The following is a 27,612-nucleotide window of genomic DNA, read 5'->3' on the forward strand; positions in this document are numbered from 1 at the left end:
GGTCTGGTTTTCTCTTCTCCCACCCCCTGAAGTCAGTCGCTATTCTGTGGCCACTGAACATGGCCAGTCATCACTAAGATGCTTGGGGGCTTTCCATCTCTAGGTTTGTTTGTGTCTATAAGGATTATTTTGTACTTCAGCACACCACAGGGTTTCCTCAAGCCTGCTGGTGACCTCTGTCTTTTTCAAAAACACACACATTTTATTGGTTTTTCAGACAGAAACAGAATTAACGAATTAACATCAACAAATGAAACTCCCTCCCAGCCTCGCCACTCAAATGCCATAGTGGGAAGCCTGCTAGCAAGGCCTGGGTTCAACAGCACTTTCCCCACTTGGGATTTCCAGAAGTCGGTGTTCAGAGACATACTGCCTCTGACAATGAATGCAACAAAGGCAGAACATTCCCTTAGCCTTCATTAATTTGTATAATAATAATAATAATAATAATAATAATAATAATAATTTATTTGTAGCCCACCCATCTGACTGGGTTGCCCAGTCACTCTAGGTGGCTTCCAACAGAATATAAAAATACAGTGGTACCTCGGTTTACGAACTTAATCCATTCAAGAAGTCCATTCTTAAACCAAAGCCGTTCATAAACCGAGGCACGCTTTCCCTAATAAGGCCTCCCGCCGCTGGTGCCCTTCCACCATTCGGGTTCCGTTCTTAAACCAAGGTAAAGTTCTCAAACCGGGACACTATTTCCGGTTTTGGAGAGTTTGTATACCGAATCGTTCTTAAACCGGACTATTCTTAAACCGAGGTACCACTGTATAACGAGACATCAAATATTAAAACCTTCCCAATACAGGACTGCTTTCAGATGTCTCTGGAAAGTCCAAGGTATAGTTGTTTATCTCTTTGACATCTGACAGACAGGCATTCCACAGGGTGGGCGCCAATACCAAGAAAACCCTCAGCCTGGTTTTTTGTAGCTTCAAGTCTCACAATGAGAAAACTGTTTCAATCCCCCTTTAAAGCCTTCTGGAGTTGTTGGCCATCACCACCTCAGGTGGGAGCAAATTCCATAATTTTAACTTTGCGCTGTGTGAAGAAATGCTTCCTTCGAGTGTTACACGAGAGGGAGAAAATTCTTTCCTTGCCCGCTTTCTCTACACTGTGCATTACTGTATACACCTCAATCATGTCTCCTTGCCTTTTTTTCTAAACTGAAAAGCCCCAAATATTGTAACTGTTCCTTCACAGGGGAGTTGCTACACCCCCTGATCATTTTCTTATTTCCCAGGATTCTCTGGGACAACCAAAGAAATAAAGTTGTATAAAGACCTGTTTCAATTTAGGTTGCCCTTTCCTGAACCTGCCATATCCATTTTTTCAGGCGAGATGACTGGAATGGAACCCCCAAATGTGGCTGTGCCATAGATTTGTATGATGGCACTATGAAACTGGCAATTTATATTTTCAGCTCCTTTCCTAATGAGTCCTAGCATGGAATTTGCCTTTTTCACAGCTGCTGCACACTGGGCACTACCGTGAGAGGCAGGGCCTCCAACTCCTAGGGACCGAGACCTTTTGGGGCCCCCAATATTTTGGGGGAGAGGGCTGGACCCCCCCATGTTTAAAGGAGGCAGAGGAGGCCAAGTGTGGAGCTGAGCATGACCCAGATTCTGTGGCCGGCTCCTTCTCCTCCTCCTGCCACAGAGGGGAAGGAGTGGGGAAGCAGACTGCAGCCAGCGGCGGCAGCAGCAGCAGTAGGAGATGGAGCTGCCGGCCATTGAACCTGTGCTGCCACTGCGTTTGGCTCTGCCACTGGCTCCTTCTCAACGCCATCTGCGTGACATCGGCGCCCCCCTTCTCCCTCGGAAGTTGGTGTCTCAGAGGGCTTGGGCCTCTCTTACAAAAACTGCTAAGGCCTCAACCGTTCCCAAGATTCCTTGGGGCATGAAATCTTACGCTTGTCTAAAACTGCTCTACAGGTAGATACTTCATGATTCCAACTCAAATTGTTTTGGAATGGAGTTACCCATGGCAGGGAGAGTCGGTGGGGATCATATTGGTAGGGTTTGTGCCTTACTCCCCTCTGACACAGATCCTGTGCCTGTAACAGTTGCAACAACGGGCAGGTGTTCAGCATCTGCACCCCTGTGCCAGGAAAAGCTACACATGTTGAATTTCTGCCTCTTTCTGACTGTAAGAGCCATTTGACGGTGGAAAGAACTCCATCAGAAAGTGGTGGACCCTCTTTCATTGGAGGTTTCCAAACAGAGCTTGGATGGCCATCTGTCAGGGATTCCTCAGCTGTGATTCCTGCATTGCTGGGGGGTTGGACTAGATGACCCTTGGCGTCCCTTCCAGCTCTTTAATTATATGACTCTATATCAGGCTTTCATTGGGACAGCCTCTGCTCTGTGGAATAGCATTCCTCTTGAGGCACTTTCTGCACTTTCCGGAAACAATTGAAGTAATTTTTGTTGCGGCTGGCTTTCCCAGCTGAATAAATGGATCTTAGACACGGCAATTTTATATGGTTTTAGTTTTTATTTAAAAAAACCAAAACCCGCATCTGCTGTTTGCATGCTTTTAAAAAAATTGTACGTCGCTTTGCAATGATTGTTTAGAAGGCAATTAATGAATCAATGATCATTTAAAGATGACTAAATTGAGAAAGCTGGAGAGAAAAGTTTTCAACCACCATTGAAAACTGTGCAGTGTTGGGGCTTGCCTGACTTTTAAGGGAAGAGAATTCCAGAGAACTGGGAGTGCAAGGCACATGTTCGAGTCGCAACATGCTTTCTTGCAAGGGTGTGTGGCACCATCAGCAGATCTTAAGAACGTTAGGAACTCCTCTGAAGGTGGTTCAGAAACTTCAGCTGGTGCAGAATTCAGCGGCCAGGTTGCTCACCGGAGCAAGACGGTTTGAGCATATTACACTGATCCTGGTCCGACTACACTGGATACCAATTAGTTTCCGGGCCCAATTCAAAGTGCTCGTTTTGACCTATAAAGCCTTAAACGGCTCAGGACCGCAATACCTTAAGGGCCACCTTTTCCCATATGAACCTACCCGGACTCTGAAATCATCTTCGGAGGCCCTTCTTCGTGTGCCGCCTCCTAGAGAGGTCCGGAGAGTGGCAACACAAGAACACGCCTTCTCTGCAGTGGCCCCCCATCTGTGGAATGCTCTCCCCAGGGAAGTTCGCATGGTGCCTTCATTATACACCCTTAGGCACCAGGCAAAAACATTCCTTTTTAACCAGGCCTTTGGTTGATCTGATTAACACCCTATGCCCTTTTAAAATGTGGCTTTTTTGTGTGTGGGAGGGAGCCATTGGGTTGTTCTAATTTTTATTTTGTATTTTGTGGTTTTGTATTTTGATTTTATTCTGTGAACCGCCCTGAGACCTCCAGGTATAGGGCGGTATTTAAATTCAAAGAAGAAGAGGAGGGGGAGGAGGAACCCGGCTGCTGGATCAGACCAAAGGCTTCTGTAGCGCAGAATCCTCTTCCCTCGCAGTGGCCAGCCAGATGGGACGCCCTAAAGTGCAGCATACTCGCCTCATGTGGTTCTCAGCAGCTGGTATTCAGGGGCCTAGTGCCTCCGACAATGAACATCTTTACCTGACTGGGGTGGGGTGTAGTGGGTGAGGCAGTTTGCTTCAGATCCATATAGGTACCAGTAGGCAAATTCTGAATCCAGCTCAGAAGCAAATTGGCAGCCACTGCAACACTTTCAGCAGAGGCATTATCTGTGGGTTACCCCCAAAAGCAACTGCCCTCGCTGTACAGGCAACTTCCAGTTTATGTGGCAGTTATGTTCCAAGGCATTGTGCATTTACATTAAATCGCCTACATTTGAAACGCCATTGGAAAAGCCTGCAGACACCTTCTAAACCTCTGGAAACTGTTGAAACGCCCTTTAAAAAACAGCAGCACTCCCTCCAAACCTACTTGCTCAAACTCCCAACTCTCCACAGGCCTCAACGGTCGGTGCAAAGGCTTGTGGGATAGCTAAGAGCTGGTTTTGTGCCTTTTTCGTCCCATTTTTGCCATTTTAAATGTCACTTCTGTGTTTGGCGCAATGCGTGTGTGCGCAGTCAGCATCCATTGGACACATGTAAATTAGCCATTGCCTGTACAATTTTTTGGCACTTGCTAAAAGCCTTTTTTGTTCAAGAAAGCCTCCGCAGACATGTAGACATCTGTTTTACTACATCATCATCATTAGTTAATAATACGTATTTTTAAACCGTCTGTTTTTCAAAAAGTGGTTTAAGGTGAGCTTGTTTTTAATACTTGGTTTTTATCAGTGATTTTCATGGTATATTCATATTGTAGGCAAGCTGCTTAGAGGTTTCGGTGATTAAGCAATATGTAAAGGTAAAGGGACCCTGACTGTTAGGTCCAGTCGCGGACGACTTATGGGGTTGCCTCGCTCATCTCGCGTTACTAGCCGAGGGAGCTGGTGTACAGCTTCCAGGTCATGTGGCCAGCATGACTAAGCCACTTATGGCGAGCCAGAGCAGCGCACGGAAATGGTGTTTACCTTCCCACCGGAGCAGTACCTATTTATCTACTATGTTGACATGCTTTTGAACTGCTAGGTTGACAGGAGCAGGGATTCTGTTAAATAAAATTAAATGAACTGTATGTTGGCCCTTTGACACTGGCTGTGGCTTCCGAGCTGAATTCAAGGGCAGCCCCAGGTAAAGCACATTACAGCAATCAGGCTTGAAGGTTATCAGTGTGTGGACCACTGTTGCCGAACTTCCATCCCTTACAAACCTAGTTGATCATTATGCCTTGCAAATGCCTTCTCATCAGGAGGCCTATTCCACAGAATGTAGGAATTGGGCCTTTAGGGTTTTGGCACCTACCCTTTGGAATTCCCTCCTGCTAAATATTAGGCAGGTGGTTTTGCTGGTGCCTTCTGAATACCTTCCTCATCCAACAAGCCTTTTATGTAAAGATCTTTCCCCGTTTGCGACTGTTTCTGAATTGTTTTAAAGATGATTCTCAAGATGTTAAAGTTGGAGGTTTTTTTTAATTGTCTGCCATCCTGGGGCCAGGTGGATTATATAAATTTCACAAGCAATAGGTTGCTGTTGTTTAAAAGTACTGCCTGATGGCTCCTGGCACACAGCTGGCAAATCTCCGAAGCTGGCAGTTGTGTACTGGATCTGTTCCTTGAGTGGGAGACCCCTGTGAGTTGCACAAAACAGAGGAGATCAACATATAATAAACAGTTTTGGGAAAGTTGTCATCTATGGCTTGGTGGAAGAGTATTGACTGTTCTCTCTCTCTCTCTCTCTCTCTCTCTCTCCCCCCCCCCCTCATTCCTAGGAACCAACAAGCCGGGCTCTGGTGACCTTACGGGTTGACCCTAAAGGATTTTTCCTCTACTGGACTGGCCCAAATATGGTAGATATATGACTCTGCTTTTAGAAGTCTTTCTGTTTGCCTCTCTCTCTCTCTCCCCCCCCCCAGCCTCTTCAAACTGCATTTTTATTTATATGCATTTCGTTTTTTAAAAGTAAAGCTTCTTATCACTTGTGACGAGTGACCAAGCCCGGAAACTCTTGGGCACTTACGAGCACGTCCTTTATCTTTTGAGGTCGGCGGCATTGCAAGGATGTGTGCATGTCTGTGTCTATCTGTGTGCACTCTGTACCTCCGAAGCACATCCCTGCCCCCAAATCTTGAGAACTGTAGTCTGTCACTCACAGCAGCAGCAGCATTCCCAGCACTCGCAACAAAATACAGTTCCCAGGATTCTTTGGGGGAAGCCAGGTCCGTATACTAAAAGCTATGGTTTTCCCAGTAGTGATGTATGGAAGTGAAAGCTGGACCGTAAAGAAGGCTGATCGCCAAAGAATGGATGCTTTTGAATTATGGTGCTGGAGGAGACTCTTGAGAGTCCCATGGACTGCAAGAAGATCAAACCTATCCATTCTTAAGGAAATCAGCCCTGAGTGCTCACTGGAAGGACAGATCCTGAAGCTGAGGCTCCAAGACTTTGGCCACCTCATGAGAAGAGAAGACTCCCTGGAAAAGACCCTGATGTTGGGAAAGATGGAGGGCACAAGGAGAAGGGGACGACAGAGGACGAGATGGTTGGGCAGTGTTCTTGAAGCTACCAACATGAGTTTGACCAAACTGCAGGAGGCAGTGGAAGACAGGAGTGCCTGGCGTGCTCTGGTCCAGGGGGTCACGAAGAGTCGGACACGACTAAACGACTAAACAACAACAACAACAAAGTGCTTTCGATGGGCTTGCATGTGGTTGCTTGCCTGTGACTTGGGGATGCCACTGGGTGGCTGGAGAGTGGAGTTCTCCAAGCGCCCCTTGCTGGAAGGTGTTGAAAATACAGGGCACCCGGCTTGTCCAGGGCCCTCCTGCCTTTGGGGTTGCCTGCAGTTCACTGGCCCCAGGGGAAGGAGTGATTTGTGCAGAGGCCCAGGCTGTTCATTCCACTCTCTTGTCAATGCCTTTTGAGTCGTTAAGCTGGTTTGGCAAGAATTCTGGGGTGGGAGCCAAAGAGAGGGAGAGAGGCGGAAAGGGAGGGAGCGGGTTTTTAAAAAATAAAAAAACTGATCGAAACAGTGGCTGCTGCTCTCCTTCCTGTCCTAATTGCTTCCTTTGCTTTTCCGGCTTCGTAATGAATCTTCCGGAGACCTGCACCCCAAAACTTGGCCGTTGTACCTCAATACTTGTAACAGACAGTAACAGACAGTAAAGGCCCAGAGTTCATCGTGCACTGACATCAGTAGGGCACGTTGTGACTTGAGTGTGGCTTTTTCTGAAGTGGCCCTAACATTTTTCTCAAAAAGACTCCCAAACCTTCCCAGCAGTTTAATGGTGGAGTATACAATCGCTTCCCTGTAATCAGTGTTTGAAACTCCCATTGTTCTAGGCATATTTTGCGACAGGGAATTTCATCAGCACGAGCAGTTCCTGAGCTCTGGGGACGCAGTACTGCGTCTAAGATTTCAGATTACCGGTAAAACTGCAGAGTGGAAGGAAAAGAGGACCTTTTTCTGCCTCCCCACTTCAAGCTACTCTCTGAAGACTGGAGAAGAGACCCTCTTAAAGAGTATTAGGGGGCAAGCAGGGGAAGGACTAAACCATGTGAAAAATGAACATAACATTTTAGCAATAAGCTTGTGCGTTCTTGTTATAAAAAAGCGCATCTAGACATTCCGTTGTTGCGCCCATAACCTAAGTTTAAGGTCCCATTTAGCTCCTAGCATTCGTATCTCAATTTCTGACGCTGCCTGTAATCCTCCTAACAACCTAACATCCCTGCTCAGTAGTGCAGGAAGTGGCTGACCCATAGCTGTCAACCTTCCCCTTTTTTTCGCGGGAAATTCCTTATTCCAGCGCCGTTTCCCGCTGCTTCCTGCTGCTATCCCAGTTTGTTAGATATCCCGTAGACTGTCCCTGGGTCAGGTGAGGCTGCTGATCCCTTATTTTCAAATCTGAAAGTTGACAGCTATGGGCTGACCTGTGCTCCATCCAATGATTTCAAGCACATTTAAAGGGCTGGGTGTCCGCCACAGAAACTGCCCACAGAGTTATAATTCCTAGAGCGGGTTACACAATCAACCCTTCTTTCCTTGAACACTGCGAACTGTAGCACTGTGAGCACGGGGAGTTATAGAGTTTCCTAGCAACTCTCAGCACCCATAACAAATTCCCCAGGATTCTTTGGGGGGGGGGCGAGGAGCCATGGCTATCAAAGAGGTATAATAGTGGGGATGTGGCAGATGGCTCTGGGAAGGCCACGAGCAGGACACTCCCAGCACTTGTGACTCTCAGCAACTGGCGTCCCAAGGCCTGCTATCTGCCTCCCACACTGGAAGCAGTATTTATAGCTATAGCCATCTCCATGAATTTGTCTAGTACTGTTTTGAAACCATCTAAGTTGGTAGCCATAGAATTCTTGATTTAAAAGATAAGCCCCTCTATGGATGCATTTCCCTCTCTGCCGTGCTACAAGAGAAGCAATGGCAATGTCTTTCAAGGGTTTATGGCTCACATGGGATGCCTGAGCCCCAGGAGAAATTATCTCTCCCCCCCCCACCTCCTGCACCCCCAGGTCCTTCCTCTTTGGATGAGCTCTCTTGATCCTGTCTTCCTACCCACTCCAACGCCTATAAGCAATTTCCTTTTGGTTGGAGGGAAGCCCTGTTTCCTGCCACCCCCACCTCTCCTCCTCTTACTGCTACCACACAATTTCCCTGTGGTTAAAGCTCTTTTGCATCTGGCAGCCGCCCAGGACAAAACAGTTAGCTTAAGTAGCTATATATACAGCCCGAGCAGCTTGAATGGCAAAAAGGGAACTGAAGGGGGGAGAAAAAGAGAGAGGCCGTGCCTAGCAGAATGGCTTGGAGAAAGGCGAGGAAGGGAAATCAAAGCACTCTGTTGTCTGTTGGGGGCGTGCAGGAAATGGCAGCTCGTCTGACCCCCCCCCCCCCAGCGTTAGGACTACAGTATATGGGAGAAGGACTGTAGAATCTGCTTTGCATGCAGAAGGTTCCAGGTTCATTCCCCTGCATCTCAAAGCGGGGCTGGGAGAGCGTCATAGAATGGCAGAATCACAGAACTGTAGAGCTGGAAGGGACCTTAAGGGCCATCTAGTCCAACCCCCCTGCAATGCAGGAATCACAGATAATGAATCCCTGGCAGATGCCCACCCACACTCTGTTTAATAACCCCCAGTGAAGGAGAGTATCACTTCCCTGCCTGAAATCCTGGAGAGTTTCTGCAAAGTCAGTGTATTTTATTTTTTTTTATTTTACTTTATTTTTATATTTCACAGCATTTGTATCACTTGATTGTAATAAAGCCTCTGAGTTATGACTTAAAATTAAAGGCAATAAAATAAAATAGAGAAAAGACAGTATATATAATACTATTCTCTATATATTGTTTAAGCAAAAGAGTTTAAAATGCATTTCAGTATCCTGCATGTTTGAATAGGCTTGCCTAAACAAAAACGTTTTAAGCAGGTGTTGAAAGGACAATAGCGAAAACACCTGCCTGGTGTCAATAGGCAGGGAGTTCCAAAGTGTAAGTGCTGCTGCCACACACAAAAGATTGATTTCTTACAACTGCAGAATGAGTATTACGTGGCACCTGTAGCAGTGCCAGTTTCACAGAAGGAAGCAGTCGAATGGGTATAATATATGGAGTAAGACGATCCTGCAAGTAAATGTTAAGGACTTTGTGCTAACAGCAACACCTTGAACTTGGCCCGGTAGTAAATGGGCAACCTGTGCAGATCTCTGAGCAGAGGTGTCGTGTGATGACAAAGTCTCACTCTTGCCAGCAACCTTGCTGCAGCCTTCTTTACTTAACTGCAGCTTCCAGATCCAACACGAGCAAAGTCCCACGCAGAGTGTATTGCAGCAATCCAGACATGAAGTCACAACACGAATGAGGCTGACTTCACCCTAGGCTTCTGCAATGCTCTCTTCTCCCCTCCTACACAGCTTCCATTTTTGGTTAATCGTGGTTTGTCAGTTTACCCAAACCAACAAACTGTGGTTAGCGTCGCCTAGGATTAAGTACAAATCACGCTGCCTTCACCATGAAGTGCTTTGCTTACTACTCATAGGTAATGTTAACCACAATTTCTAGTTTAGGCAACACAGCAAGCTATGCTTAACTAAAAGCCAAAGTTTCCATGCTCTTTTTTGACCATGTGGTAGGGGGACCTCGGATAGGGGAAGCCATGTGAGTTCAGGAGGAGGCTTTTAGAGACAATATGCCTCTAACGCCCATGACAGGAGGAGCTAGCAGTAAATCACACCATACACATTCGAGTTAACTCTTTATTGGGAAGAACAGGACTTGCACAGACTTTAAAAGAGTTTAGGGATTTACCAGGAATGTTAACAACATTGTTACAATATCATCATCTGAATGAAATATTTAAAAAGGATATGAAGCGGGGCTTTGGGGAACTACTACCACAATTAGAGAGAGACCTGTTAAATGGTAATTTTAAAGTGTTGTCTAAAATGTACAAGATGTTATTGGAATGGGAGACAAAAGATGAACAAGTGAAATCGTCAGTGATACACTGGGCAATTGATATTGGTCATAACGTAGAAATGGAAGCATGGGAACGATTATGGAATACAGATATAAAATGTACAGCATGTTATGGTTTGAGAGAAAATTATATGAAAATGCTATATAGATGGTACCTATCACCTAGTAGATTGGCAAAAATGTATAAATCAAAGTGGAATCTGCATTGGAAATGTAAAGTTAAAGAACGCAGCTTTTTTCACATGTGGTGGTCTTGTAATAAGGTTAAAGCTTAATGGGAAATGATATATAATGAATTGAAGAAGATGTTTAAGATAACATTTGTAAGAAAACCCCAGAAGCTTTTCTCTTGGGAATTATGGGATTAGAACTACCCAAACAGTATAGAAATTTATTTATGTATGTGACTAAAGCTGCAAGAATGTTATTTGCCCAAAAGAATGTTATTTGCCCTGTTGCCTGAAGGATGAAGAGGTCCCGACGAAAGAAGAATTGATACAGAAACTAATGGAATATGCAGAAATGGCGAAACTTGCCGGAAGAATAAGAAATCAGGACAACAAACTTTTTAGAAAGGAATGGAAATGGTTTATTGAGTATTAAGCTAAGAAATTGGGTTGAATAACTCATGTGAAGTTACGCGGGTGGCGCTGTGGGTTAAACCACTGAGACTAGGACTTGCCGATCAGAAGGTCAGCGGGTCGAATCCCCGTGATGGGGTGAGCTCCCATTGCTCGGTCCCTGCTCCTGCCAACCTAGCAGTTTGAAAGTACGTCAAAGTGCAAGTAGATAAATAGGTACCACTCCAGCGGGAAGGTAAACGGCGTTTCTGTGCGCTGCTCTGGTTCGCCAGAAGCGGCTTAGTCATGCTGGCCACATGACCCGGAAGCTGTACACCGGCTCCCTCGGCCAATAAAGTGAGATGAGCGCCGCAACCCCAGAGTCGGCCACGACTGGACCTAATGGTCAGGGGTCCCTTTATCCCTTTACCTTTTTATCCAGAACTAGCCATGATGGCTGTGTTCTCTCTCCACTGTCGGAGGAAATATGCCTCTGGGTATCAGTTGCTGGGAATCCCAAGTTGGGGAGAGAGCTGTTTCACTCAGGTCTTCCTTGTGTGCTTCCCATGCGCATCTTGAGGGCCCCTGAGAGAGAGATTGGCCTCCGGCTCGATCCAGCCAGACTCTTCTTATGTTCTTAAAGTTTTAAGGACTTCACAAAAAGCCACAAACTAACAGTGGTAATTAATGGAAATCTGGTACAATAAAATTAAAATTTGTTTCCTTCTGGTTCCATTACAGAGAGAGCAGGAAAGTAGGTTTTTGCATTATGACTCCTGCACACAAAGCGGCAGATTGTTCTAATGGGTAGCTGCAAGCAAAATATAATGGATACAAATGTGTGTTGTTGTTGTTGTTTTGGCGTCTTGTCCCCCCTCCCCCGGCCACACTCTCCTTAAACTAATTATGCAAAAGTAAGCGTCTGTTGTATGAAATATGGCAACTGGCAAAAAAGGAGCTAAAATTAATACATTACTTGCCGCGGAGGGAAGAGACCTCATTATCTAACCTAATTAACACATTTTGCAGTTCTTGTTAGCGGAGAAGGCTGTTGGAAATATGTAGTCTCTGCTAATAAAGAGCACTAAGTGACAAGAACTCTCTCTTTGTCTTTCTCTATCTCTTTCCCCTCTCAGGAAGTTGACGTTTTGGACATCAGCTGTATCCGTGACACTCGGACCGGGCGCTATGCCAAGCTACCAAAGGTAACGGTGATTCCCTTCCCCCGGGGACGGGGAAGCCTGTGGCCCTGCAGAGGCAGTTGGACTCCAAATCCCATCAGCCCTAGCCAGCATGGTCAGCGGTGGAGGATGATGGGAGTTGCAGTTCAAGCAACATTGAAGAGCTTCAGGTTTCCGCCATACTTAGAGTTGTCTTGAACCAAGCCAGTTGGTCAGTCTACCTAGGCCGCATTCCTACCATATGCTTAAAGCAGTGTTATACCAGTTTAAACAGCCATGGCTTTTTCCTTAAAAAATCTGGAAGCTGCAGTTGCTGGCTGATCCCTTTTCCACTCCCAGTACTTAAAATTACCAGAGTTCTTTAACAATCAAAATGTCTTCACAGGGAATTGTAGCTCTGTGAAGGGAACTGTGGTCTCCTCACAACTCTCAGCATCCTTAACAAACAGACAACTCCCAGAATTCTTTGGGGGGGAAGCCGTGACAATCTAAAGTAGTATGATACTGATTTAAATGTATGGTGTGAATGTTGCCCTGGGCCACTGTATTGCCTGTTTTCCTGCCAGTAACTCTCTGGGATCTCTAATAGGTAGAATCATAAAATCATAGAGTTGTAGAGTTGGAAAAGACCCCTAGTGCCATCTACTCCTCCAAGCCTCTGCTGTGCAGGAATCCTGCCCGCAGCCATCCCCGGATGGGCTCGAACCACCAACCTTCTGGTTAACGGCCAGACACACACTAACCCCATTGTGCCGCAGGATACTTTCTCAAATTTTTTTTTTTACTGGGACCATCTAGGCACAAAGCACAGTGACCACTGTGTCCCCACTGAGTGAAACCTTAAAAACTTCTCTGTGAAACAGGGATCGAGGAGCAATTTGGTTCAGTATGCATTGAACCAAACTTCACTCAATTCACACTTTCTGAAGCAATGTGGAAACTGACAACACAGCCATCCTTTAACCTTAGCACATCTCCAGATTTTGCAGCGCCACTCTCCAGCCAAGCAGTATGTACAAAAACTGCTTAAACTGGGGTAAATTGTGCATTGAAGTACAAATATTAGTGAAAGTAACATACAAAATTGCACAATACTAGCGGAAACCGCTTTGTAAAAAATATGCATATTAGGCAGAACAGCATACAGAAATGTGTCTTATTAGGAGGAACATGCACTAAAATGCTGGATTACTTTCAAGAGGGATTTTGGAAAAGTAAGTGAGGTGCAGAACTGCATTTAAGATGGGAGAAAATGAGAAACCAAGAGAAAGCGAAATGGAACGATTTTCCTTGTCCCTCCCTCCTCTGAAGCTGCTATTTGCATTTCAAGGGAAGCTTGAAATGGGAGCTTTCCGCGAAATGCAAAGAACAGCTCCAGAGAGGTAGTTTTTGTTGGCACCCTGGCAGAGGGAAGAGAGTTAACTTCCCAGGTCCCAGGCTGCTATTTGCATAACACAAAAAGTGCATGTTTAACGGCATTCGCTAGGCATCTAGGGTTGGGAATGCCATTGGTGCCAGTCAGGCTAACTTCTCTCCTTTGCACTCTGACTTCTGTAGGACCCGAAGATCCGGGAGATTCTTGGCTTTGGGGGGCCAGAGCAACGGCCCGAGGAGATGCTGGTGACGGTCGTGCACGGTCCAGACTTTGTCAACGTCAGCTTCCTCAACTTCATGGCAGTTGTTCCGGATGATACGGCCAAGGTAGGGCAGGAGTGTTACATTGAACTCTTCTTTTTCTTTTTTTAAGAAAGCAACAGTTCTTCAATACAAGGATGAACCTATGGCCCTGCCAGGTGATGTTGGGACTTCAGTGCCCATCAGTCCCGGCCAGCATGGTTGGTGGTTAGAGTACCTGAGAGGTGGAATCCCAACAGTGGCCCCTTCTGCACTATGCATAACACTGTAAGCAATCATGGTTTCTCCCAAAGAATCCTGGGAGCTGTAGTTTGGAGACCCCCTCCCATTCCCCTCACAGAACTACAGTTCCCAGGGTGGTTTAATAATCGGCCTCTCTTCCCAGGGAACTCTAGGAATTGTGAGGGGAATAGGAGTCTTCGAACACCTCTCAGCAGTTTTAAACTACAGTGCCCAGGATTCTTTGGGGGGAAGCCATGATTGTTTAAAATGGCATGAGGCTGCTGTCAATGTTCAATGCAAATGGAGCCAGTATCTGGAAGGTTTCGCCACACAGTAACCTTCCATTAAAGAATGAGGCCGGTTCTTCTGTTCAAGATGGATTATTCATCTTCATGTAAGTGCCTTAGCATCCCAGTTCCAGCATTGTGGCTGCCTCCGTTGTTGCTTACCGCTATTTATTCAATTTATAACCTCCCCTTCCTCCCAAAGGAGCCCAGGGCAGCAAATGCATCATTAAAACAATATCATTAAAAGCAGTAAAAAAAAAATTATCTCAGCCAATGATTTCAGGGTTGCCAGGAAATGTATCTTTTGGCCTGAGTGAACAGGAATGTCTCTAAATGCATCCCGAATGTTGATATGGAAGGAGACAGACTCTGCACACCAAGGTGGGCATTCCACAAGCTGGGGGCAACCACCAAGAAGGCCCTTTCATAGGGGTGTGCTATCTGGGCAGCTCCCAGTTGGTGGCAGTACCACCACCAAGGCCTCACCTGCGAGTCACAAGATCTGAGATGGCTGATACTGTGTGAGGCCGTCTTCTTGGTACTTGGATACCAAGCCATTTAGGGCTTGGTATGCTAGCACCAACAACTTGAACTGGGCCTGGACTGGCAACCAGTGCGTGGGACAAATAAGGTAAATCTATATGATAAATCTATATGAATTAATCTGCAAATAAAGACCATGTTGTGATAAATTACGCTGGTGCATGCTCTGGTTATCTCCCGCTTGGATTACTGCAATGCGCTCTACGTGGGGCTACCTTTGAAGGTGACCCGGAAACTACAACTAATCCAGAACACGGCAGCTAGACTGGTGACTGGGAGCGGCTGCAGAGACCACATAACACCGGTCTTGAAAGACCTACATTGGCTCCCAGTACGTTTCCGAGCACAATTCAAAGTGTTGGTGCTGACCTTTAAAGCCCTAAACGGCCTTGGTCCAGTATATCTGAAAGAGCGTCTCCACCCCCATCGTTCTACCCGGACACTGAGGTCCAGCACCGAGGGCCTTCTGGTGGTTCCCTCACTGCGAGAAGCCAAGTTACAGGGAACCAGGCAGAGGGCCTTCTCGGTAGTGGCACCCGCCCTGTGGAACACCCTCCCACCAGATGTCAAAGAGAACAACAACTACCAGACTTTAGAAGACATCTGAAGGCAGCCCTGTTTCGGGAAGCTTTTAATGTTTGATGTATTATAGTATTTTAATATTCTTTTGGAAGCCGCCCAGAGTGGCTGGGGAAGCCCAGCCAGATGGGCGGGGTATAAATAATAAATTATTATTATTATTATTATCTTTCAGGTTCCAGAATCCGCCTTGTCTTTTTTATTTTTTTTATTTTGTGGGGTACTGCAGAACAGCTGCCTGACGCTTCATTTTCACACTCCTTGCAAACTGTGCTCTTGGGAGTGTATGCACAGAGCAGCCGCAGGAAGAACCTGTGGGATTGGACTCCAACTCCCATCAGCCCCACCCAGCCTGGCCAATGGTCAGGGATGATGGGAGCTGGTGTTCAGCAACATCCAGAGAGCACCAGACTTTCCACCCCCAGAGAAGAACTAACCCAGAATCCAGTTGTTCGAACCTGCTAGATACTTTCACAGGTCACAAATGATCGCAGGCTGGAGAATACAAAACAACCTCCCTCGACTAGTGTCTCGTATTGAATGGCCATCTCCAGTTTTGAGGCTTTGACCCTGTACCTTTAATGCACTTACACTTCTATTGCTTAATCAATCTTGGTTTATAATTGGCTTTAATTTTGTCACTGATGCTGTAAGGATAGGTGTCCATATTCTTTCTGGTTTTTGGCTGCTGTTCCTGTTCCTTTGTCAATACCTGTTTCCCCCCCGCACTAACCCAGTCCTGGTTTCTAAAACCAATTTATGGAGGAGCAGAGAGAATAAAAAAAACTGAAATATTCAATAATAACATTAATAGTGCACTTTTTGGGGGGGTGTATATGTCAGTAGTAGCCACTTCCCTTAGAGATGGTTGAGAAATTTAAGTGTGTGTTTTGAAGCAAACTGACCTTGTAAACCGCTCGGAGGCTGCAGGTGTTGCTGATCTAAAACTCGCATCACCCAAGGCTATTGGCCACACTTGCTAGGACTGATGGGAATATCCACTTAAATAACAATACTGTGCACAATTTATAAGCCTCTCTCTTGCATCTTTCCTTGAATCATAGCTGGCTAAATCTCACTCCGAGCAAACCTGTTGAAATTGGTGGGCCTAAGTTGGGCTTTGTATACATTACTGGCTTAAAATGCAGCTAGGTTGTTTTCACACACACCCTGCTCAATTTGAAGCTTTTTTTTTTAGTGGGGGACGGGGATGACTCATCGAAACACAGTACTGTGTTTCCTAAGATATATATGGATTGAATGTAGCCCTTGAGGTGCAGAGTAATCTGAAGTGTGTACATGACCTTCGCCATGTCCATAATTCTCAATTATGAGAATTATGAGAATACTCTGAGTATCAGTTCAGACTCTGTATTCATCATCTGCGTCCCTTCCAAGAGAGGCATGGGAGACGAAAGACCGGGTCTTTTCAAGGGTGGCTCCCTGTTTGTGGAATGCTCTCTCCAGGGAAGCACACCTGGTGCCATCACTGTCTGTTTTTAGGCACCAGGCAAAAAGCATTCCTATTTACCCAGGCTTAATGGCTTCTAATTGGGAGGATAATTATGTTTGTGACCTTCCCTGTGCTCTTCTTTTAAGTGGGGTGGGTAGGACTTGTTCCTTTTAAATATATTGTTAGTTGAGTATTTTAGTTTTTGTTTATAGCTGCTTTTATCTTATTTCAATGTTGTAATTGTTTTCTTTTTTATTGCATAAGTTGCTTAGAGGCACGGGTGCAAAAATGCCACTACTGTAATGAATATCAATATAGCCCTTCTTCTGTAACTTCAAAAAGTTCCAAATGATACAGCTTTTTTCTTTTTAACCATGCCAAACCTGGACAGCATGTGTTGTATGCCTGCCCTGCTTAATGATCCGAATTCGAGGGTATGGGCTGGATCGTTAGGCCCGAGGTTGCCAATGGGATGGAGAAGGGCAGATGAGAGCGGCTGGCCTCACCCTGTTCTGCCTCTCCTCTCCTATCTAGTTGTGGACCGAGGAGCTGTTCAAACTATCCACAAACATCCTGGCTCAGAACGCCTCGCGGAACACCTTCTTGCAAAAAGCGTGAGTCGACTTTCTACCATTTTAAACAGGGTAGAGACTCCTGGGAAAGGGCCACAGCTCAGTGACAGAGCGTCTGCCTTGCATGCAGAAGGTTGTGGGTTCAGTCCCTAGTATCATCCCCTCCAGGTAGGCCTGGGAGAGACCCCTGTCTGAAACCCCAGAGAGCAACTGCCAGGCAATGTGGGCATTACTGAGCTTAGATAGACCAGTGATTTGACTTGGTATGAGGCAGCTTCCCACGTCCCTCTGGATTTGTGTCCTCTGGGGCGGTTGGTCTTTGTGGTTTGTTTTGCTGGCTTCTTGTTGGTGGCTTAGGCTGAAGTATAGGATGTTCTACCTAATTACCTGTAAGATATGTGTTGTGAACCTTCAGCCCTCCAGATAGTGCTGAATTACTCTATCTCTCATCATCCCTGGCTGTTGACCATGCTTCCTGGGGTGGATGGGGATTTTATTTTGGTAACATCTGGAGGGCCAACTATCTTCCGCACCTGCTGTAAGGGCTGGTGGGGCTGCGTTGCTTGAAAGGGGACAGTCATAAGGAATTAAAATATCTTCTCGCAGTTGTGGGAGGGACACAGTGATCCTTTGCTCTCTCGACTGAGCTGGACAGTCCTGTCCATGCTGCCTTGCATAGGTTGGTAGGTAAAGAAAGGTGAAGGAACCCCTGACTATTAGGTCCAGTCGTGACCGACTCTGGGGTTGCAGCGCGCATCTCGCTTTATTGACCGAGGGAGCCGGCGTACAGCTTCCGGGTCATGTGGCCAGCATGACTAAGCTGCTTCTGGTGAACCACAGCAGCGCATGGAAACGCTGTTTACCTTCCCGCTGGAGCGGTACCTATTTATCTACTTGCACTTTGACATGCTTTCGAACTGCTAGGTGGCAGGAGCAGGGACTGAGCAACGGGAGCTCACCCTGTCGCGGGGATTCGAACCGCCGACCTTCTGATCAGCAAGTCCTAGGCTCTGTGGTTTAACCCACAGCGCCACCCACATCCCTAGGTTAGTAGGAGGGAAGGCAAATTTGTGCCATACAGCTGACTCTCAGTTATAACCTCACAGGTACACTCGGCTCAAGATCCAGGTCAATCAGGATGCAAGGATCCCTGTCAAAAAGTAAGGTTATATTTTCACCCACAAAACTGCTGTGCTTGCTTTATCCTCACCTCCCTCTTCTGTCCTGAGGCCCACGTTCTGTGTGGTGCCCCTGATGAAGCTTCAGCTTCTAGGGTCTGTTGCTCAGAGAAAGGTGTCGCTCCATCTATAAAGAGAGATTATTTCTATTTATAGCCACCCTTCAACTCCCAGTGGGCGTTGACAGCAACGTCAGAGAATTCCAATGGAAATGGGAGCAGAAGTTGCAGATGTCCCCTAATGTGTCCCATGTTTGGAATGGAAATCAAATTGGTGATTATGATCCGTATTCGCCATTTCTGCTTTTAGTCTGTAAATGATACGTAATTGATTATGTTCTCGCCATCCCCGTCCCCCCGATTTGCATTGCATTTCCTTTGTGATGCAATGAATAAGGTGGAATACTGTAAGGACAGCAATAATTTGATTATGTAATTATATAATCACATAATTAATTATGTAAAGTGCATAATTTTGCCATAGCAGTCGGCAATACAAATAATGTAGCTTGTAGAGGAAGTGAACTGCAGCAGAACGGAAACATCCAACAAATGCAGGATGGAACTGAAAATAATGCCTTCTTACATCCCCAATTGCAAGGGCAGCTGCCCCTCCTGAAGATTTACCAGTTTGAAACAGGGCCCAGGGGTGTGTGGTTGGCACTCCAGATGGCTCCTTGAAGCAGCTGTCTGACTCTCTAGTGGGTGCCCCAGCAGGAAGGCCCGCTTCCTTGCGAATAGCAGCTGCTTTCACTCTTTGCATGTGCAGTCTGTGAAATACACAGAGGGAAACTGGAGAGTGCACACCAGTAGGCCACAACCTGATAAGGAAATTCTCCACCCCACGCCCATCAGCTCCATTGAAGCCTAATTTCCTTCCCCCTGCCCTCTGGCCCCAGGTGGCCTTTGACCTGTATTGGAGTTTGCATTTGGATTTGATATCCCGCTTTATCACTACCCAAAGGAGTCTCAAAGTGGCTAACATTCTCCTTTCCCTTCCTCCCCCACAACAAACACTCTGTGAGGTGAGTGAGGCTGAGAGACTTCAGAGAAGTGTGACTAGCCCAAGGTCACCCAGCAGCTGCATGTGGACGAGCAGGGAATCGAACCCAGTTCACCAGATCACGAGTCCACCGCTCTAACTACTACACCACACTGCCTCTCAGTGGCACCTTGTACCACCGTACCTCGGGTTACAGACGCTTCAGGTTACAGACTCTGCTAACCCAGAAATAGTACCTTGGGTTAAGAACTTTGCTTCAGGATGAGAACAGAAATCATGCGGCGGCAGCGGGAGGCCCCATTAGCTAAAGTGGTACCTCAGGTTAAGAACAGTTTCAGGTTGAGAACGGACATCCAGAACAAATTAAGTTCTTAACCCGAGGTACCAATGTTTCTGTTTGAATACCGCAGTCAGGATGGCTTTTGCTTCTCTCTCTCTTTTAAAAAAAGCTTAGCTCCAGGATAGTCAACATGGTACACTCCACAAATGGTTGGACTCCAAGCCCCAGCAGCTCCAGCCAGCATGTCCAGCGGCTGGGGATGATGGGACATGTAGTCCAACAACATCTGGAAGGCACTGCCTTGGCTACCCTTCCTTTTGTATCGCGTACGTTCTTCTCCCTTTTTTGGCCTATTTCTGTTTTGCTGGTTTCTGTTTTGCTGGTCTCCTTCCGACATGTCTGGCTTGTTGCTTCCACCTTCGTTAGCTCTGCAAGTCTGATAAAGAACTTCCCATTTCCCTCCTTTTGTAGCATCCTGAAAATGTTCTCAGCTGACAAAAAAAGGGTGGAGACGGCCCTGGAGTCCTGCGGTCTTAATTTTAACAGGGTATGTCTTTTTTAAAAAAATGTATTGATTTCTTGCCTGCTGCTCACCTTCTCCTCCAATTCCCAGCATTCCTCATCCCTCCCTCCTGGATCCTGGTCTTCGTGCCACAAAGCCACTTCCGGCCTGCCCAGGAGGTGGGGTTTCGGGCTTCACGCCCACCCCCGTGAGCGGGGGCTGGTTTCAGCCCCCGCGAGAGCAGGGGAATCTCGGCCGTGTCTGCCCTATTTAGGGCCGGCGCAGAGGGGGCTCACCCTCTTTTCGCCAGCTAGCCCCCACGTTTTCCCGCCCTCCCTCCCTTTAGGTAGGCTCTAGGTAGGTCTCAGACTTTGCTATGGACTTCGGTCTGTCGCCGCATGGGGCATGGTAGGAATTTTTCCCAATTGGCAATTTACAGCCATTTGGTTTTTCGCCTACCTCGTAGCAACTCGTCACAACTCTTCGGCATTGGCGGTAGGCATTGGTAAGAAGGGGTTAAGAGGATGTGGGGGGGGAGGAACGCCATCACCTCCCCCCAGTGAGCAAAGGGTGGTCCGTTAAAGGACTCCGGGGGGGGCGTGGCCCTGTCCGAAGCCTATGGAAGTGTGGGCCAAAGGCACGCCCCTGAGCAGTGACCCGGGGGAGCTCCTAGTCGACGTGCCTCGGCGGGAGACTCCCCCGATATAGTGTTAACCCTTCCCCGTGTTTCCAGCAAATGGGCTGGAGCCGGATAGTCATTAGGACCGATGCCTAAGCCAATGCCTCTCATTCCTGAATTCAATAAAGTTGTGGCCTAATTCGCCCATTTAACCTTAAACCATGGTGTCTCGTGTCTTTATTTATCCTGGTGGGGGGCGGGAACTCGCCACGCAAAGCCAGCCTAACTCCCTGACTCTATTCTTATCTCTGATTTCTTCCTTCTCTTCTTCCTCCTTCCCCCTGACCCTCCCCTGCCCTCCCCAGAACTGTAGTGTTTTCTCTGGGGTACACTGTCTTTCTTTTATTTATTTATTCCTCTCCGGCTCCCCAGAGCGAATCTATCAAACCTGAAGAGTTCACCCTGGAGATCTTTGAACGCTTCCTGAACAAGCTTTGCCTTCGCCCAGACATAGACAAGATCTTGCTGGAAATGTGAGTAAAAGGAGAGTGGGGGGTGGGGGTACAGATGGTGGTGTGGAAGGACAGGATATCTGAAGCAAGGAAACGGACTTGGTCTCTTGTTTTGAAGATTTCTGTGGAAAAGAGTACAGCGTGTCTTTGTATTTCCTCTGTTTGATAACAGATTATGCAAATGTTAGCAAAAACAGTTACACAAAAACCAATATAATCCTCATTAAACAAGATGCCATTCCGAATAAGCAATGTTCATGTTAGTGTTCTGTGGGGCCTCTCCAAGTGTCCTTTTCATTGTGAGTTGATGATAATTTGTGATAATGGGATCAGAGTGGTTATATGCAATCCCACTTTCAGTACCGTTTGTGCCTGTTTGTACTGTTTCAGGGCGGACACACTGCTTCGTTTCCAATCCCTTAACTTCCTACTGAGATCCTGTAACTTTATACACTCTGCAGACATTCTGGGGGAAGGTTTCACCCTGCTTTCGTTGCGCTATAATGCAAGAGTGTCATTCCAGATGGGAAGCACCACAGAAGGACTAATAAAAGGGAATGACGTGTGGACAGTCCAGTATAAATCCACCACAAACATGCTGTTGTTGCGTCAATGACATGCTGCGGAATACACTCACAAAAAGCACCAGTCTGGAGGTGCTCTATATTGGGGCAAGGGGAGACATGAGCCCCTGCTCATGTAGGGCTACTACAGTGCCCAACTTTCATGACTGTTGGTTGTGCTGGCTGTGACTGATGGGAGCTGTGGCCTTTGTGATGTTTTTGGACCACAAATCCCCATTTCTTCTCTAGACCACTTTCCTTCAACTTTGGGTTCCCAGATGGCTTGGGGCTGCAAATCCCATCGTCTCTGATCATTGGCTGAGGTAGCTATGGATGATGGGAGTTGTAGTCCAACAGCACCTGCGGACCCAAGGTTGAAGAACACTGCTCTAGGTAGTTCTGGGTTGGTAGTTCTTGGTGCCCTTTCAGTGTAGCCAGCATTCCCGACCTGATGTTGTCCTGTCCGACCATTTTATTCCAGTAACAAGCAAACTTCCTGTTTTCTGCACAAACGGTTTGGCTTGTGTTTTTGAAGTCTCTCAGGTGACTACATGAATTGCCTTGGGCAATAACGAATTGTTCTGTTGTGCTAATTCTAAGGGGCGGGGGTGCCTCCTTTATCAGTTGCACATTTTGGAACCGGCCAAAGTGCCATTGTTCTGCCTTCCCTCTGATTGTTCCTTTGCAAACAGCGGAGCCAAGGGGAAGCCTTACCTCAGTCTGGACCAGCTCATGGACTTTATCAACCAGAAGCAAAGAGACCCCCGTCTCAACGAGATCCTCTACCCACCACTGACTCGGGAGCAGGTGCGCCAGCTAATCAACAAGTATGAGCCCAACCAACAGTTCCAGCAGCGTGGTGAGCCCCCCCCCCGCCCTCTCCAGAATTTGGGCTGGGAGATGCAGGTGGTGGTGGTGATCATGGAGAAATACAGAGTGATGGAGGCGGTGGCGGATGTTTTTAAAATGTGCTGCTCAATTTTTTTGTTTTTTGGACTGGGCAAGAGATATTGTTTTGTACCGTATTGTAGGGTTGTTACTGTTTTTTAGTTTCATTTGTCTGTGGGTGTGCTCGTGTAAATAGATACAAAGTGGGGGGTGTATACCTATTGTGTGTATGTGTGGGTGAGTGTTTATGTCTTTTATTGTGTGGGTGTGGGTGTGGGTGGGTGTGCATGTATTATAGAGTGTATATACCTACATGCAAAATATGGCTGTTGCATGCTATGGTTTGCAACAGCCATGCCAAAGACCTCATACCTCAAGGTACCGCCTCTCCCCATATAAACTGACCTGGACCCTGAGGTCCTCCTCTGAGGCCCTTCCTCGTGTGCCTCCTCTACAAGAGGTCCGGAGGGAGGCAGCATGAGAAAAGGCCTTTTCTGTAGTGGCTCCCCATTTCCGGAATGCTGTCCCCAGGGAGGTTCAGCTGGAGCCCTCATTATATGCCTTTAGGCACCAGACTAAACATTCCTCTTCAACCGGGCCTTTGGCTGATTAATATTCTACAGCCTTTTAAAGGGTTTGGTGGGGGGTTGTTGTTATTCTTTTGTTTAGTTTTTGTTTTAACTACTTGTTTTGTGCTTTTATCCTGTATTTTTATCTCGTGAACTGCTCTGAGTTGAAGGGTGGTATATAAAGATAATAAATAATAATGGCAAGAAATAAATCCCAGTATAATGGCAGGCAAGCGAGCAAGCAAGCAGTGTGGGTGGCAGACAGCCCAGGCAAGCTGTTTAAGAGAAGGGAGAAGGTGCTTAATGTTTGATGTTCTATTGTGTTTCTGTATATGTTGCAAGCCGCCCAGAGTGGCTGGGGCGACCCAGTCAGATGGGTGGGGTGCAAATAATAATTTTTTTTTTTATTAGAGCGGTTTGGCAAACTGCTCTGTGAAAAGCCTCCCCCCTCCTTTAAAAGGGGCTGCGGCATAAATAGAAATACTTGCAAAAACCAGATTGGCTTAGGATTTAAATATGTGATGTGTTAGAATAATATGTTTAAATGTAAAATGAAAAGAAAGAAAGACCTTAATTGATTAAGTAAATTTTATGAGAAATTTGTTGTGGAAAACTTGTTACAATGATATACATTGAAATTCAGCCAGGGGGATTCGAGGAAGTCACGTAACAATGTTATTAAGAGTGGAATAATTACAGTTAGGATTTATGTTTGTTTGTTTATAAATTTTGGGAAATCAATAAAAAAAAATTTAAAAAAAAATATGCATAGAAAGAAGACAAAAAAGGGGCTGCAGCAAAGTGGGGATGGACTTGGGGGTTAGGCAAAGGGGTGAATGAGGAGCAAAGAGGGGGCAGTTTGGTTAGGTGTGGGGAAAGGAGGGTTGGCAAAGGGCTTGGTGGGTATGGGGGCTTGGTGAGAGGAGTGACCAGGGGGAGCAACCCCTAGTCGTGTGTGTGTGTGTGTGTGTGTATGTATGTAGATGTATTAAATAAATAAAAGTGGGGCACAGATAAACACAGTCCTTCCCCCACTTATTTCAGCCTGCCTCTTCTCTTGCCTGCATCTATAAACTTGCTTTTCTTTCCCCGTCTGTCCTTCCGCAGACCAGATGTCAATGGAAGGGTTTGGCCGCTACCTGGGGGGAGAAGAGAACACCATTGTGCCCCCCGAAAAGCTGGATTTAAGTGACGACATGACCCAGCCGTTAAGCAGCTACTTTATTAACTCTTCACATAATACCTACCTCACAGGTACGTGCACCGAACAGAGACACTTGCCCTGAATGTGGGAGCCTGCTGCCTGCACTACACCCAAAGTCTTCTGGGAGTTTGTTAAGGGAGCCAAGAGTTGTCAGGAGACTCTCTGTTCTCCCCCCAGCGCTACAGTTCTCAGAGTCGTCTCACAGTCAGTCCCGGGGAACTCTGGGAGGTGTAGGAAAATAGGGGTTGAGAAAGATGATTGCCCCTTTTCTGTGGCAGAGCAATTTGTCCTCATTATATCCTGAGGTGAAATTGTTTTGTGAGAGACTGGCTGTGCGGAAAATGCATCCCTGTTGGAGATCAAGTGTCTTCCTCTGGGCTCAGAGTTACTGGCCTTCTTTATTTCACGTTTTATTTTGCCTCTTCTAAGGATTTGAGGTCTGGTATCGTTGCTTGGTTGTCTCTCCTCTCCCCAGGCATCTAACATTTCCCCATCATCTTCTCCCTCTCCCTTCAAAAAAGCTGGGCAGCTGACAGGCAATTCCTCAGTGGAGATGTACCGGCAGGTGTTGCTGAGTGGCTGTCGTTGCATTGAGCTCGACTGCTGGAAGGGGCGCCCCCAAGACGAGGAGCCCTTCATCACCCACGGATTCACCATGACGACCGAAATCCCTTTCAAGGTAACTGGCACCCAGCCCGGTTGGCTGTTTGCAAGAGTCCCCAAGGCCAACAGAGGGGTGCCCACCCTCCTACCTGTGTTTGCCATTTCCAGTTTTTCAGGATGTGATCAGTGGCGGCCTACTTGGCCTGTTGTACCCCTTCCAAGTTAGCAGGGGTCCCATTGAGGGTGGGGGCGCTGAGAGACTCCTGAAATCGATACCTGAAATGGTACCTCGGGTTACATATGCTTCAGGTTACATACGCTTCAGGTTACAGACTCCACTAACCCAGAAATAGTACCTCTGCTTAAAAACTTTGCTTCAGGATGAGAACAGAAATCATTCTCCGGCAGCGCGGCAGCAGCAGGAGGCCCCATTAGCTAAAGTGGTGCTTCAGGTTAAGAACAGTTTCAGGTTAAGAACAGACCTCCAGAACGAATTAAGTACTTAACCCAAGGTACCACTGTACTGTTCCTTGGCAGTGAAGGTGATGATATCCTTCCTTGCCCACAACTTATTTGGAAGGGGGTGTTTTCTCCTCATGCTTTAAACTGGGAGGAGGAAACATCCCAAATCTGTAGCTGGAGGGTTCTTTTTAAACAAGTCTGGGGAAACCGTTGGCCCTCCAGATGTTGCTGACCCACAACTCCCTTCAGGCATGGCCACCGATCATGCATGCTGAGCCTGATGGGAGTTGTAGTTCAGCAACATCTGGAGGGCCAACAGTTCCCTACACCTGTTCCTGAGGTAAGCTTGGAATATTACCTTAAAAGGCTTATTTGCAACCAATGAGACCGAGGTTGGCATAGCCAGGTGGAGATCTGGACTGCCTCTGATCATGGAAGCTCCAGTTATCCAACAAGGGTGAGAACTCAGAGGTCCAGTCCCTGCTTGATATCATTTTAGTCATGGAAGCAGAAACTGTGGCTCTCCCAGTTGCTGCTGTGGGACTCCAGCTCCCATCAGCTGCAGCCAACATGACCCAATGGCGAGGAATGATGGGAGTTGTAGTCCATCAATGTGTTTAGAGTCTGCGAGGCTCCCCATCCATGTGTTCAGCCTTTTGTTCCAGGCCTGGGTATGGGAGCAGAATCCTCCTGAAACATGTCAGCACATTGATGGGGAACTTCCTCTTAAGTTTATTGTCCATTGTAGCAACCTTCCCGCTCCCACCCCAAACTCTACCACTGTAAGCAAATAAGTGCTCTTGAACTCTTAACCCAGTGATGGGGAACATCAGGCCTGGGGGCTCAATGTGCCCCCCTAGACCCTCAGTACTCTCCACATACCACACCCCCTCTCCTCAGGCCACATCCTTCACTGGCCTTGCTTTGCACCTCACTTTTTCTGCACTTTCTTGAACTCGAATGTGCCTCTTGCTTGTCAGAATGGAGGCTAGAGGGGCTTGTGTGTGCGTAGACACCAGCCTACTGTGGAAAAGTAAAATTTGCAAAGGTTGCTCTGCTCGCTTTTGCCTCAGGCCCCTCCCACCACTGGCATGTGGCCCCCAGAAGGTTGCCCAGAAGGGAGTGTGGCCCTCAGGCTGGAAAACATCCCCCACTTCTGCCTTAACCCCTTTCCCTGCCTCACTCTGTTGCAGGAAGTCATAGAGGCCATTGCTGAAAGTGCCTTCAAGACTTCACCTTTCCCTGTTATCCTCTCATTTGAGAACCACGTTGACTCGTGAGTACTTGTAGTGCCGCAACGGCTTGTCTGAGGCTGTCATCCTCACCCCTCTCCTTCTTACAGCGCTGTATGATCAGAGAGGCCTGCGTGACTGATAACCTTTGTGTTTCTTGTTTTCCTTCCCCAGGGCAAAGCAGCAGGCGAAGATGGCAGAGTATTGCCGCAGCATATTTGGGGATGCTCTCCTTGGTTGGGAGCGGCTGTGGTCCTCACTTAGGATACTCCGGCTCCAGTTCACTCGCACTGCTGGTTTCTGAAACCGAGTACGCCTGATGTTAGCCACAATCCACAGGTACCCTGTAGCTTCTGTTTGATGTGCTTTCCCTCAAACCAGCCTCCATCTGATTTGAAAACAGAAGTTGTGGTGAAGCTGAGGTGTGTACGCTCAGGCGGCCATTGCTTTGATGTGCTTTCCCTCAAACCAGCCTCCATCTGATTTGAAAACAGAAGTTGTGGTGAAGCTGAGGTGTGTACGGCTCAGGCGGCCATTGCACATGCTCAGTTGACAGCTTCAGTGAATTAGAGTTTGGCCTGGAGAAACAAATCAAGTAATGGGCATGACTGCGCCAAGTGATCAAGTAGTTGAAGCTATATTTTTTAAAAAATTAAAAAATGGCTCACAGCCAAACAGTTGTGCATTCCTCAAGCAACTTCTGCTATAAGAGAGGCAGGGAGGGAATGGATATGGTTCAAAGAAAGCCCAATGTCCCAGTGGGCAGGCCCAAAGGAATTATTTGAACCCCTCCAAAGTACTCCTAAAAAGGCAGACCATGTGTTTTGAGGCACTACATCTGGCGGGGGGGGGGGGGAGCTGCCATGTCACATGTGAAGGACAATATGTTTCTCTCCCAACCTTCCTGAGCAGCAGCAGAGGCAAGCTACTCTTTGATTACATT

The 27,612-nt window shown here is 47.0% G+C and overlaps 1 protein-coding gene across 1 annotated transcript in view; it reads left to right on the forward strand.

The window, feature by feature from the left end:
• The window catches only part of PLCB3 (phospholipase C beta 3), a 67,936-nt gene that overhangs the window by 9,123 nt on the left and 31,201 nt on the right, over window positions 1-27,612 (forward strand). Inside the window, exons 2-13 of the mRNA XM_081174312.1 lie at window positions 5,308-5,385; window positions 11,720-11,788; window positions 13,322-13,465; window positions 17,018-17,097; window positions 18,162-18,215; window positions 19,987-20,062; window positions 21,069-21,169; window positions 22,404-22,570; window positions 24,276-24,422; window positions 24,894-25,051; window positions 26,631-26,713; window positions 26,844-26,921. Coding sequence (XP_081030438.1) covers window positions 5,308-5,385; window positions 11,720-11,788; window positions 13,322-13,465; window positions 17,018-17,097; window positions 18,162-18,215; window positions 19,987-20,062; window positions 21,069-21,169; window positions 22,404-22,570; window positions 24,276-24,422; window positions 24,894-25,051; window positions 26,631-26,713; window positions 26,844-26,921 — 1,235 coding nt within the window. The remainder of the gene's footprint in view (window positions 1-5,307; window positions 5,386-11,719; window positions 11,789-13,321; window positions 13,466-17,017; window positions 17,098-18,161; window positions 18,216-19,986; window positions 20,063-21,068; window positions 21,170-22,403; window positions 22,571-24,275; window positions 24,423-24,893; window positions 25,052-26,630; window positions 26,714-26,843; window positions 26,922-27,612) is intronic.

This window comes from Podarcis bocagei (genome assembly GCF_964188305.1).
Source record: "Podarcis bocagei genome assembly, chromosome: 16".
In the NCBI taxonomy this organism is placed as follows: Eukaryota; Metazoa; Chordata; class Lepidosauria; order Squamata; family Lacertidae; genus Podarcis; species Podarcis bocagei.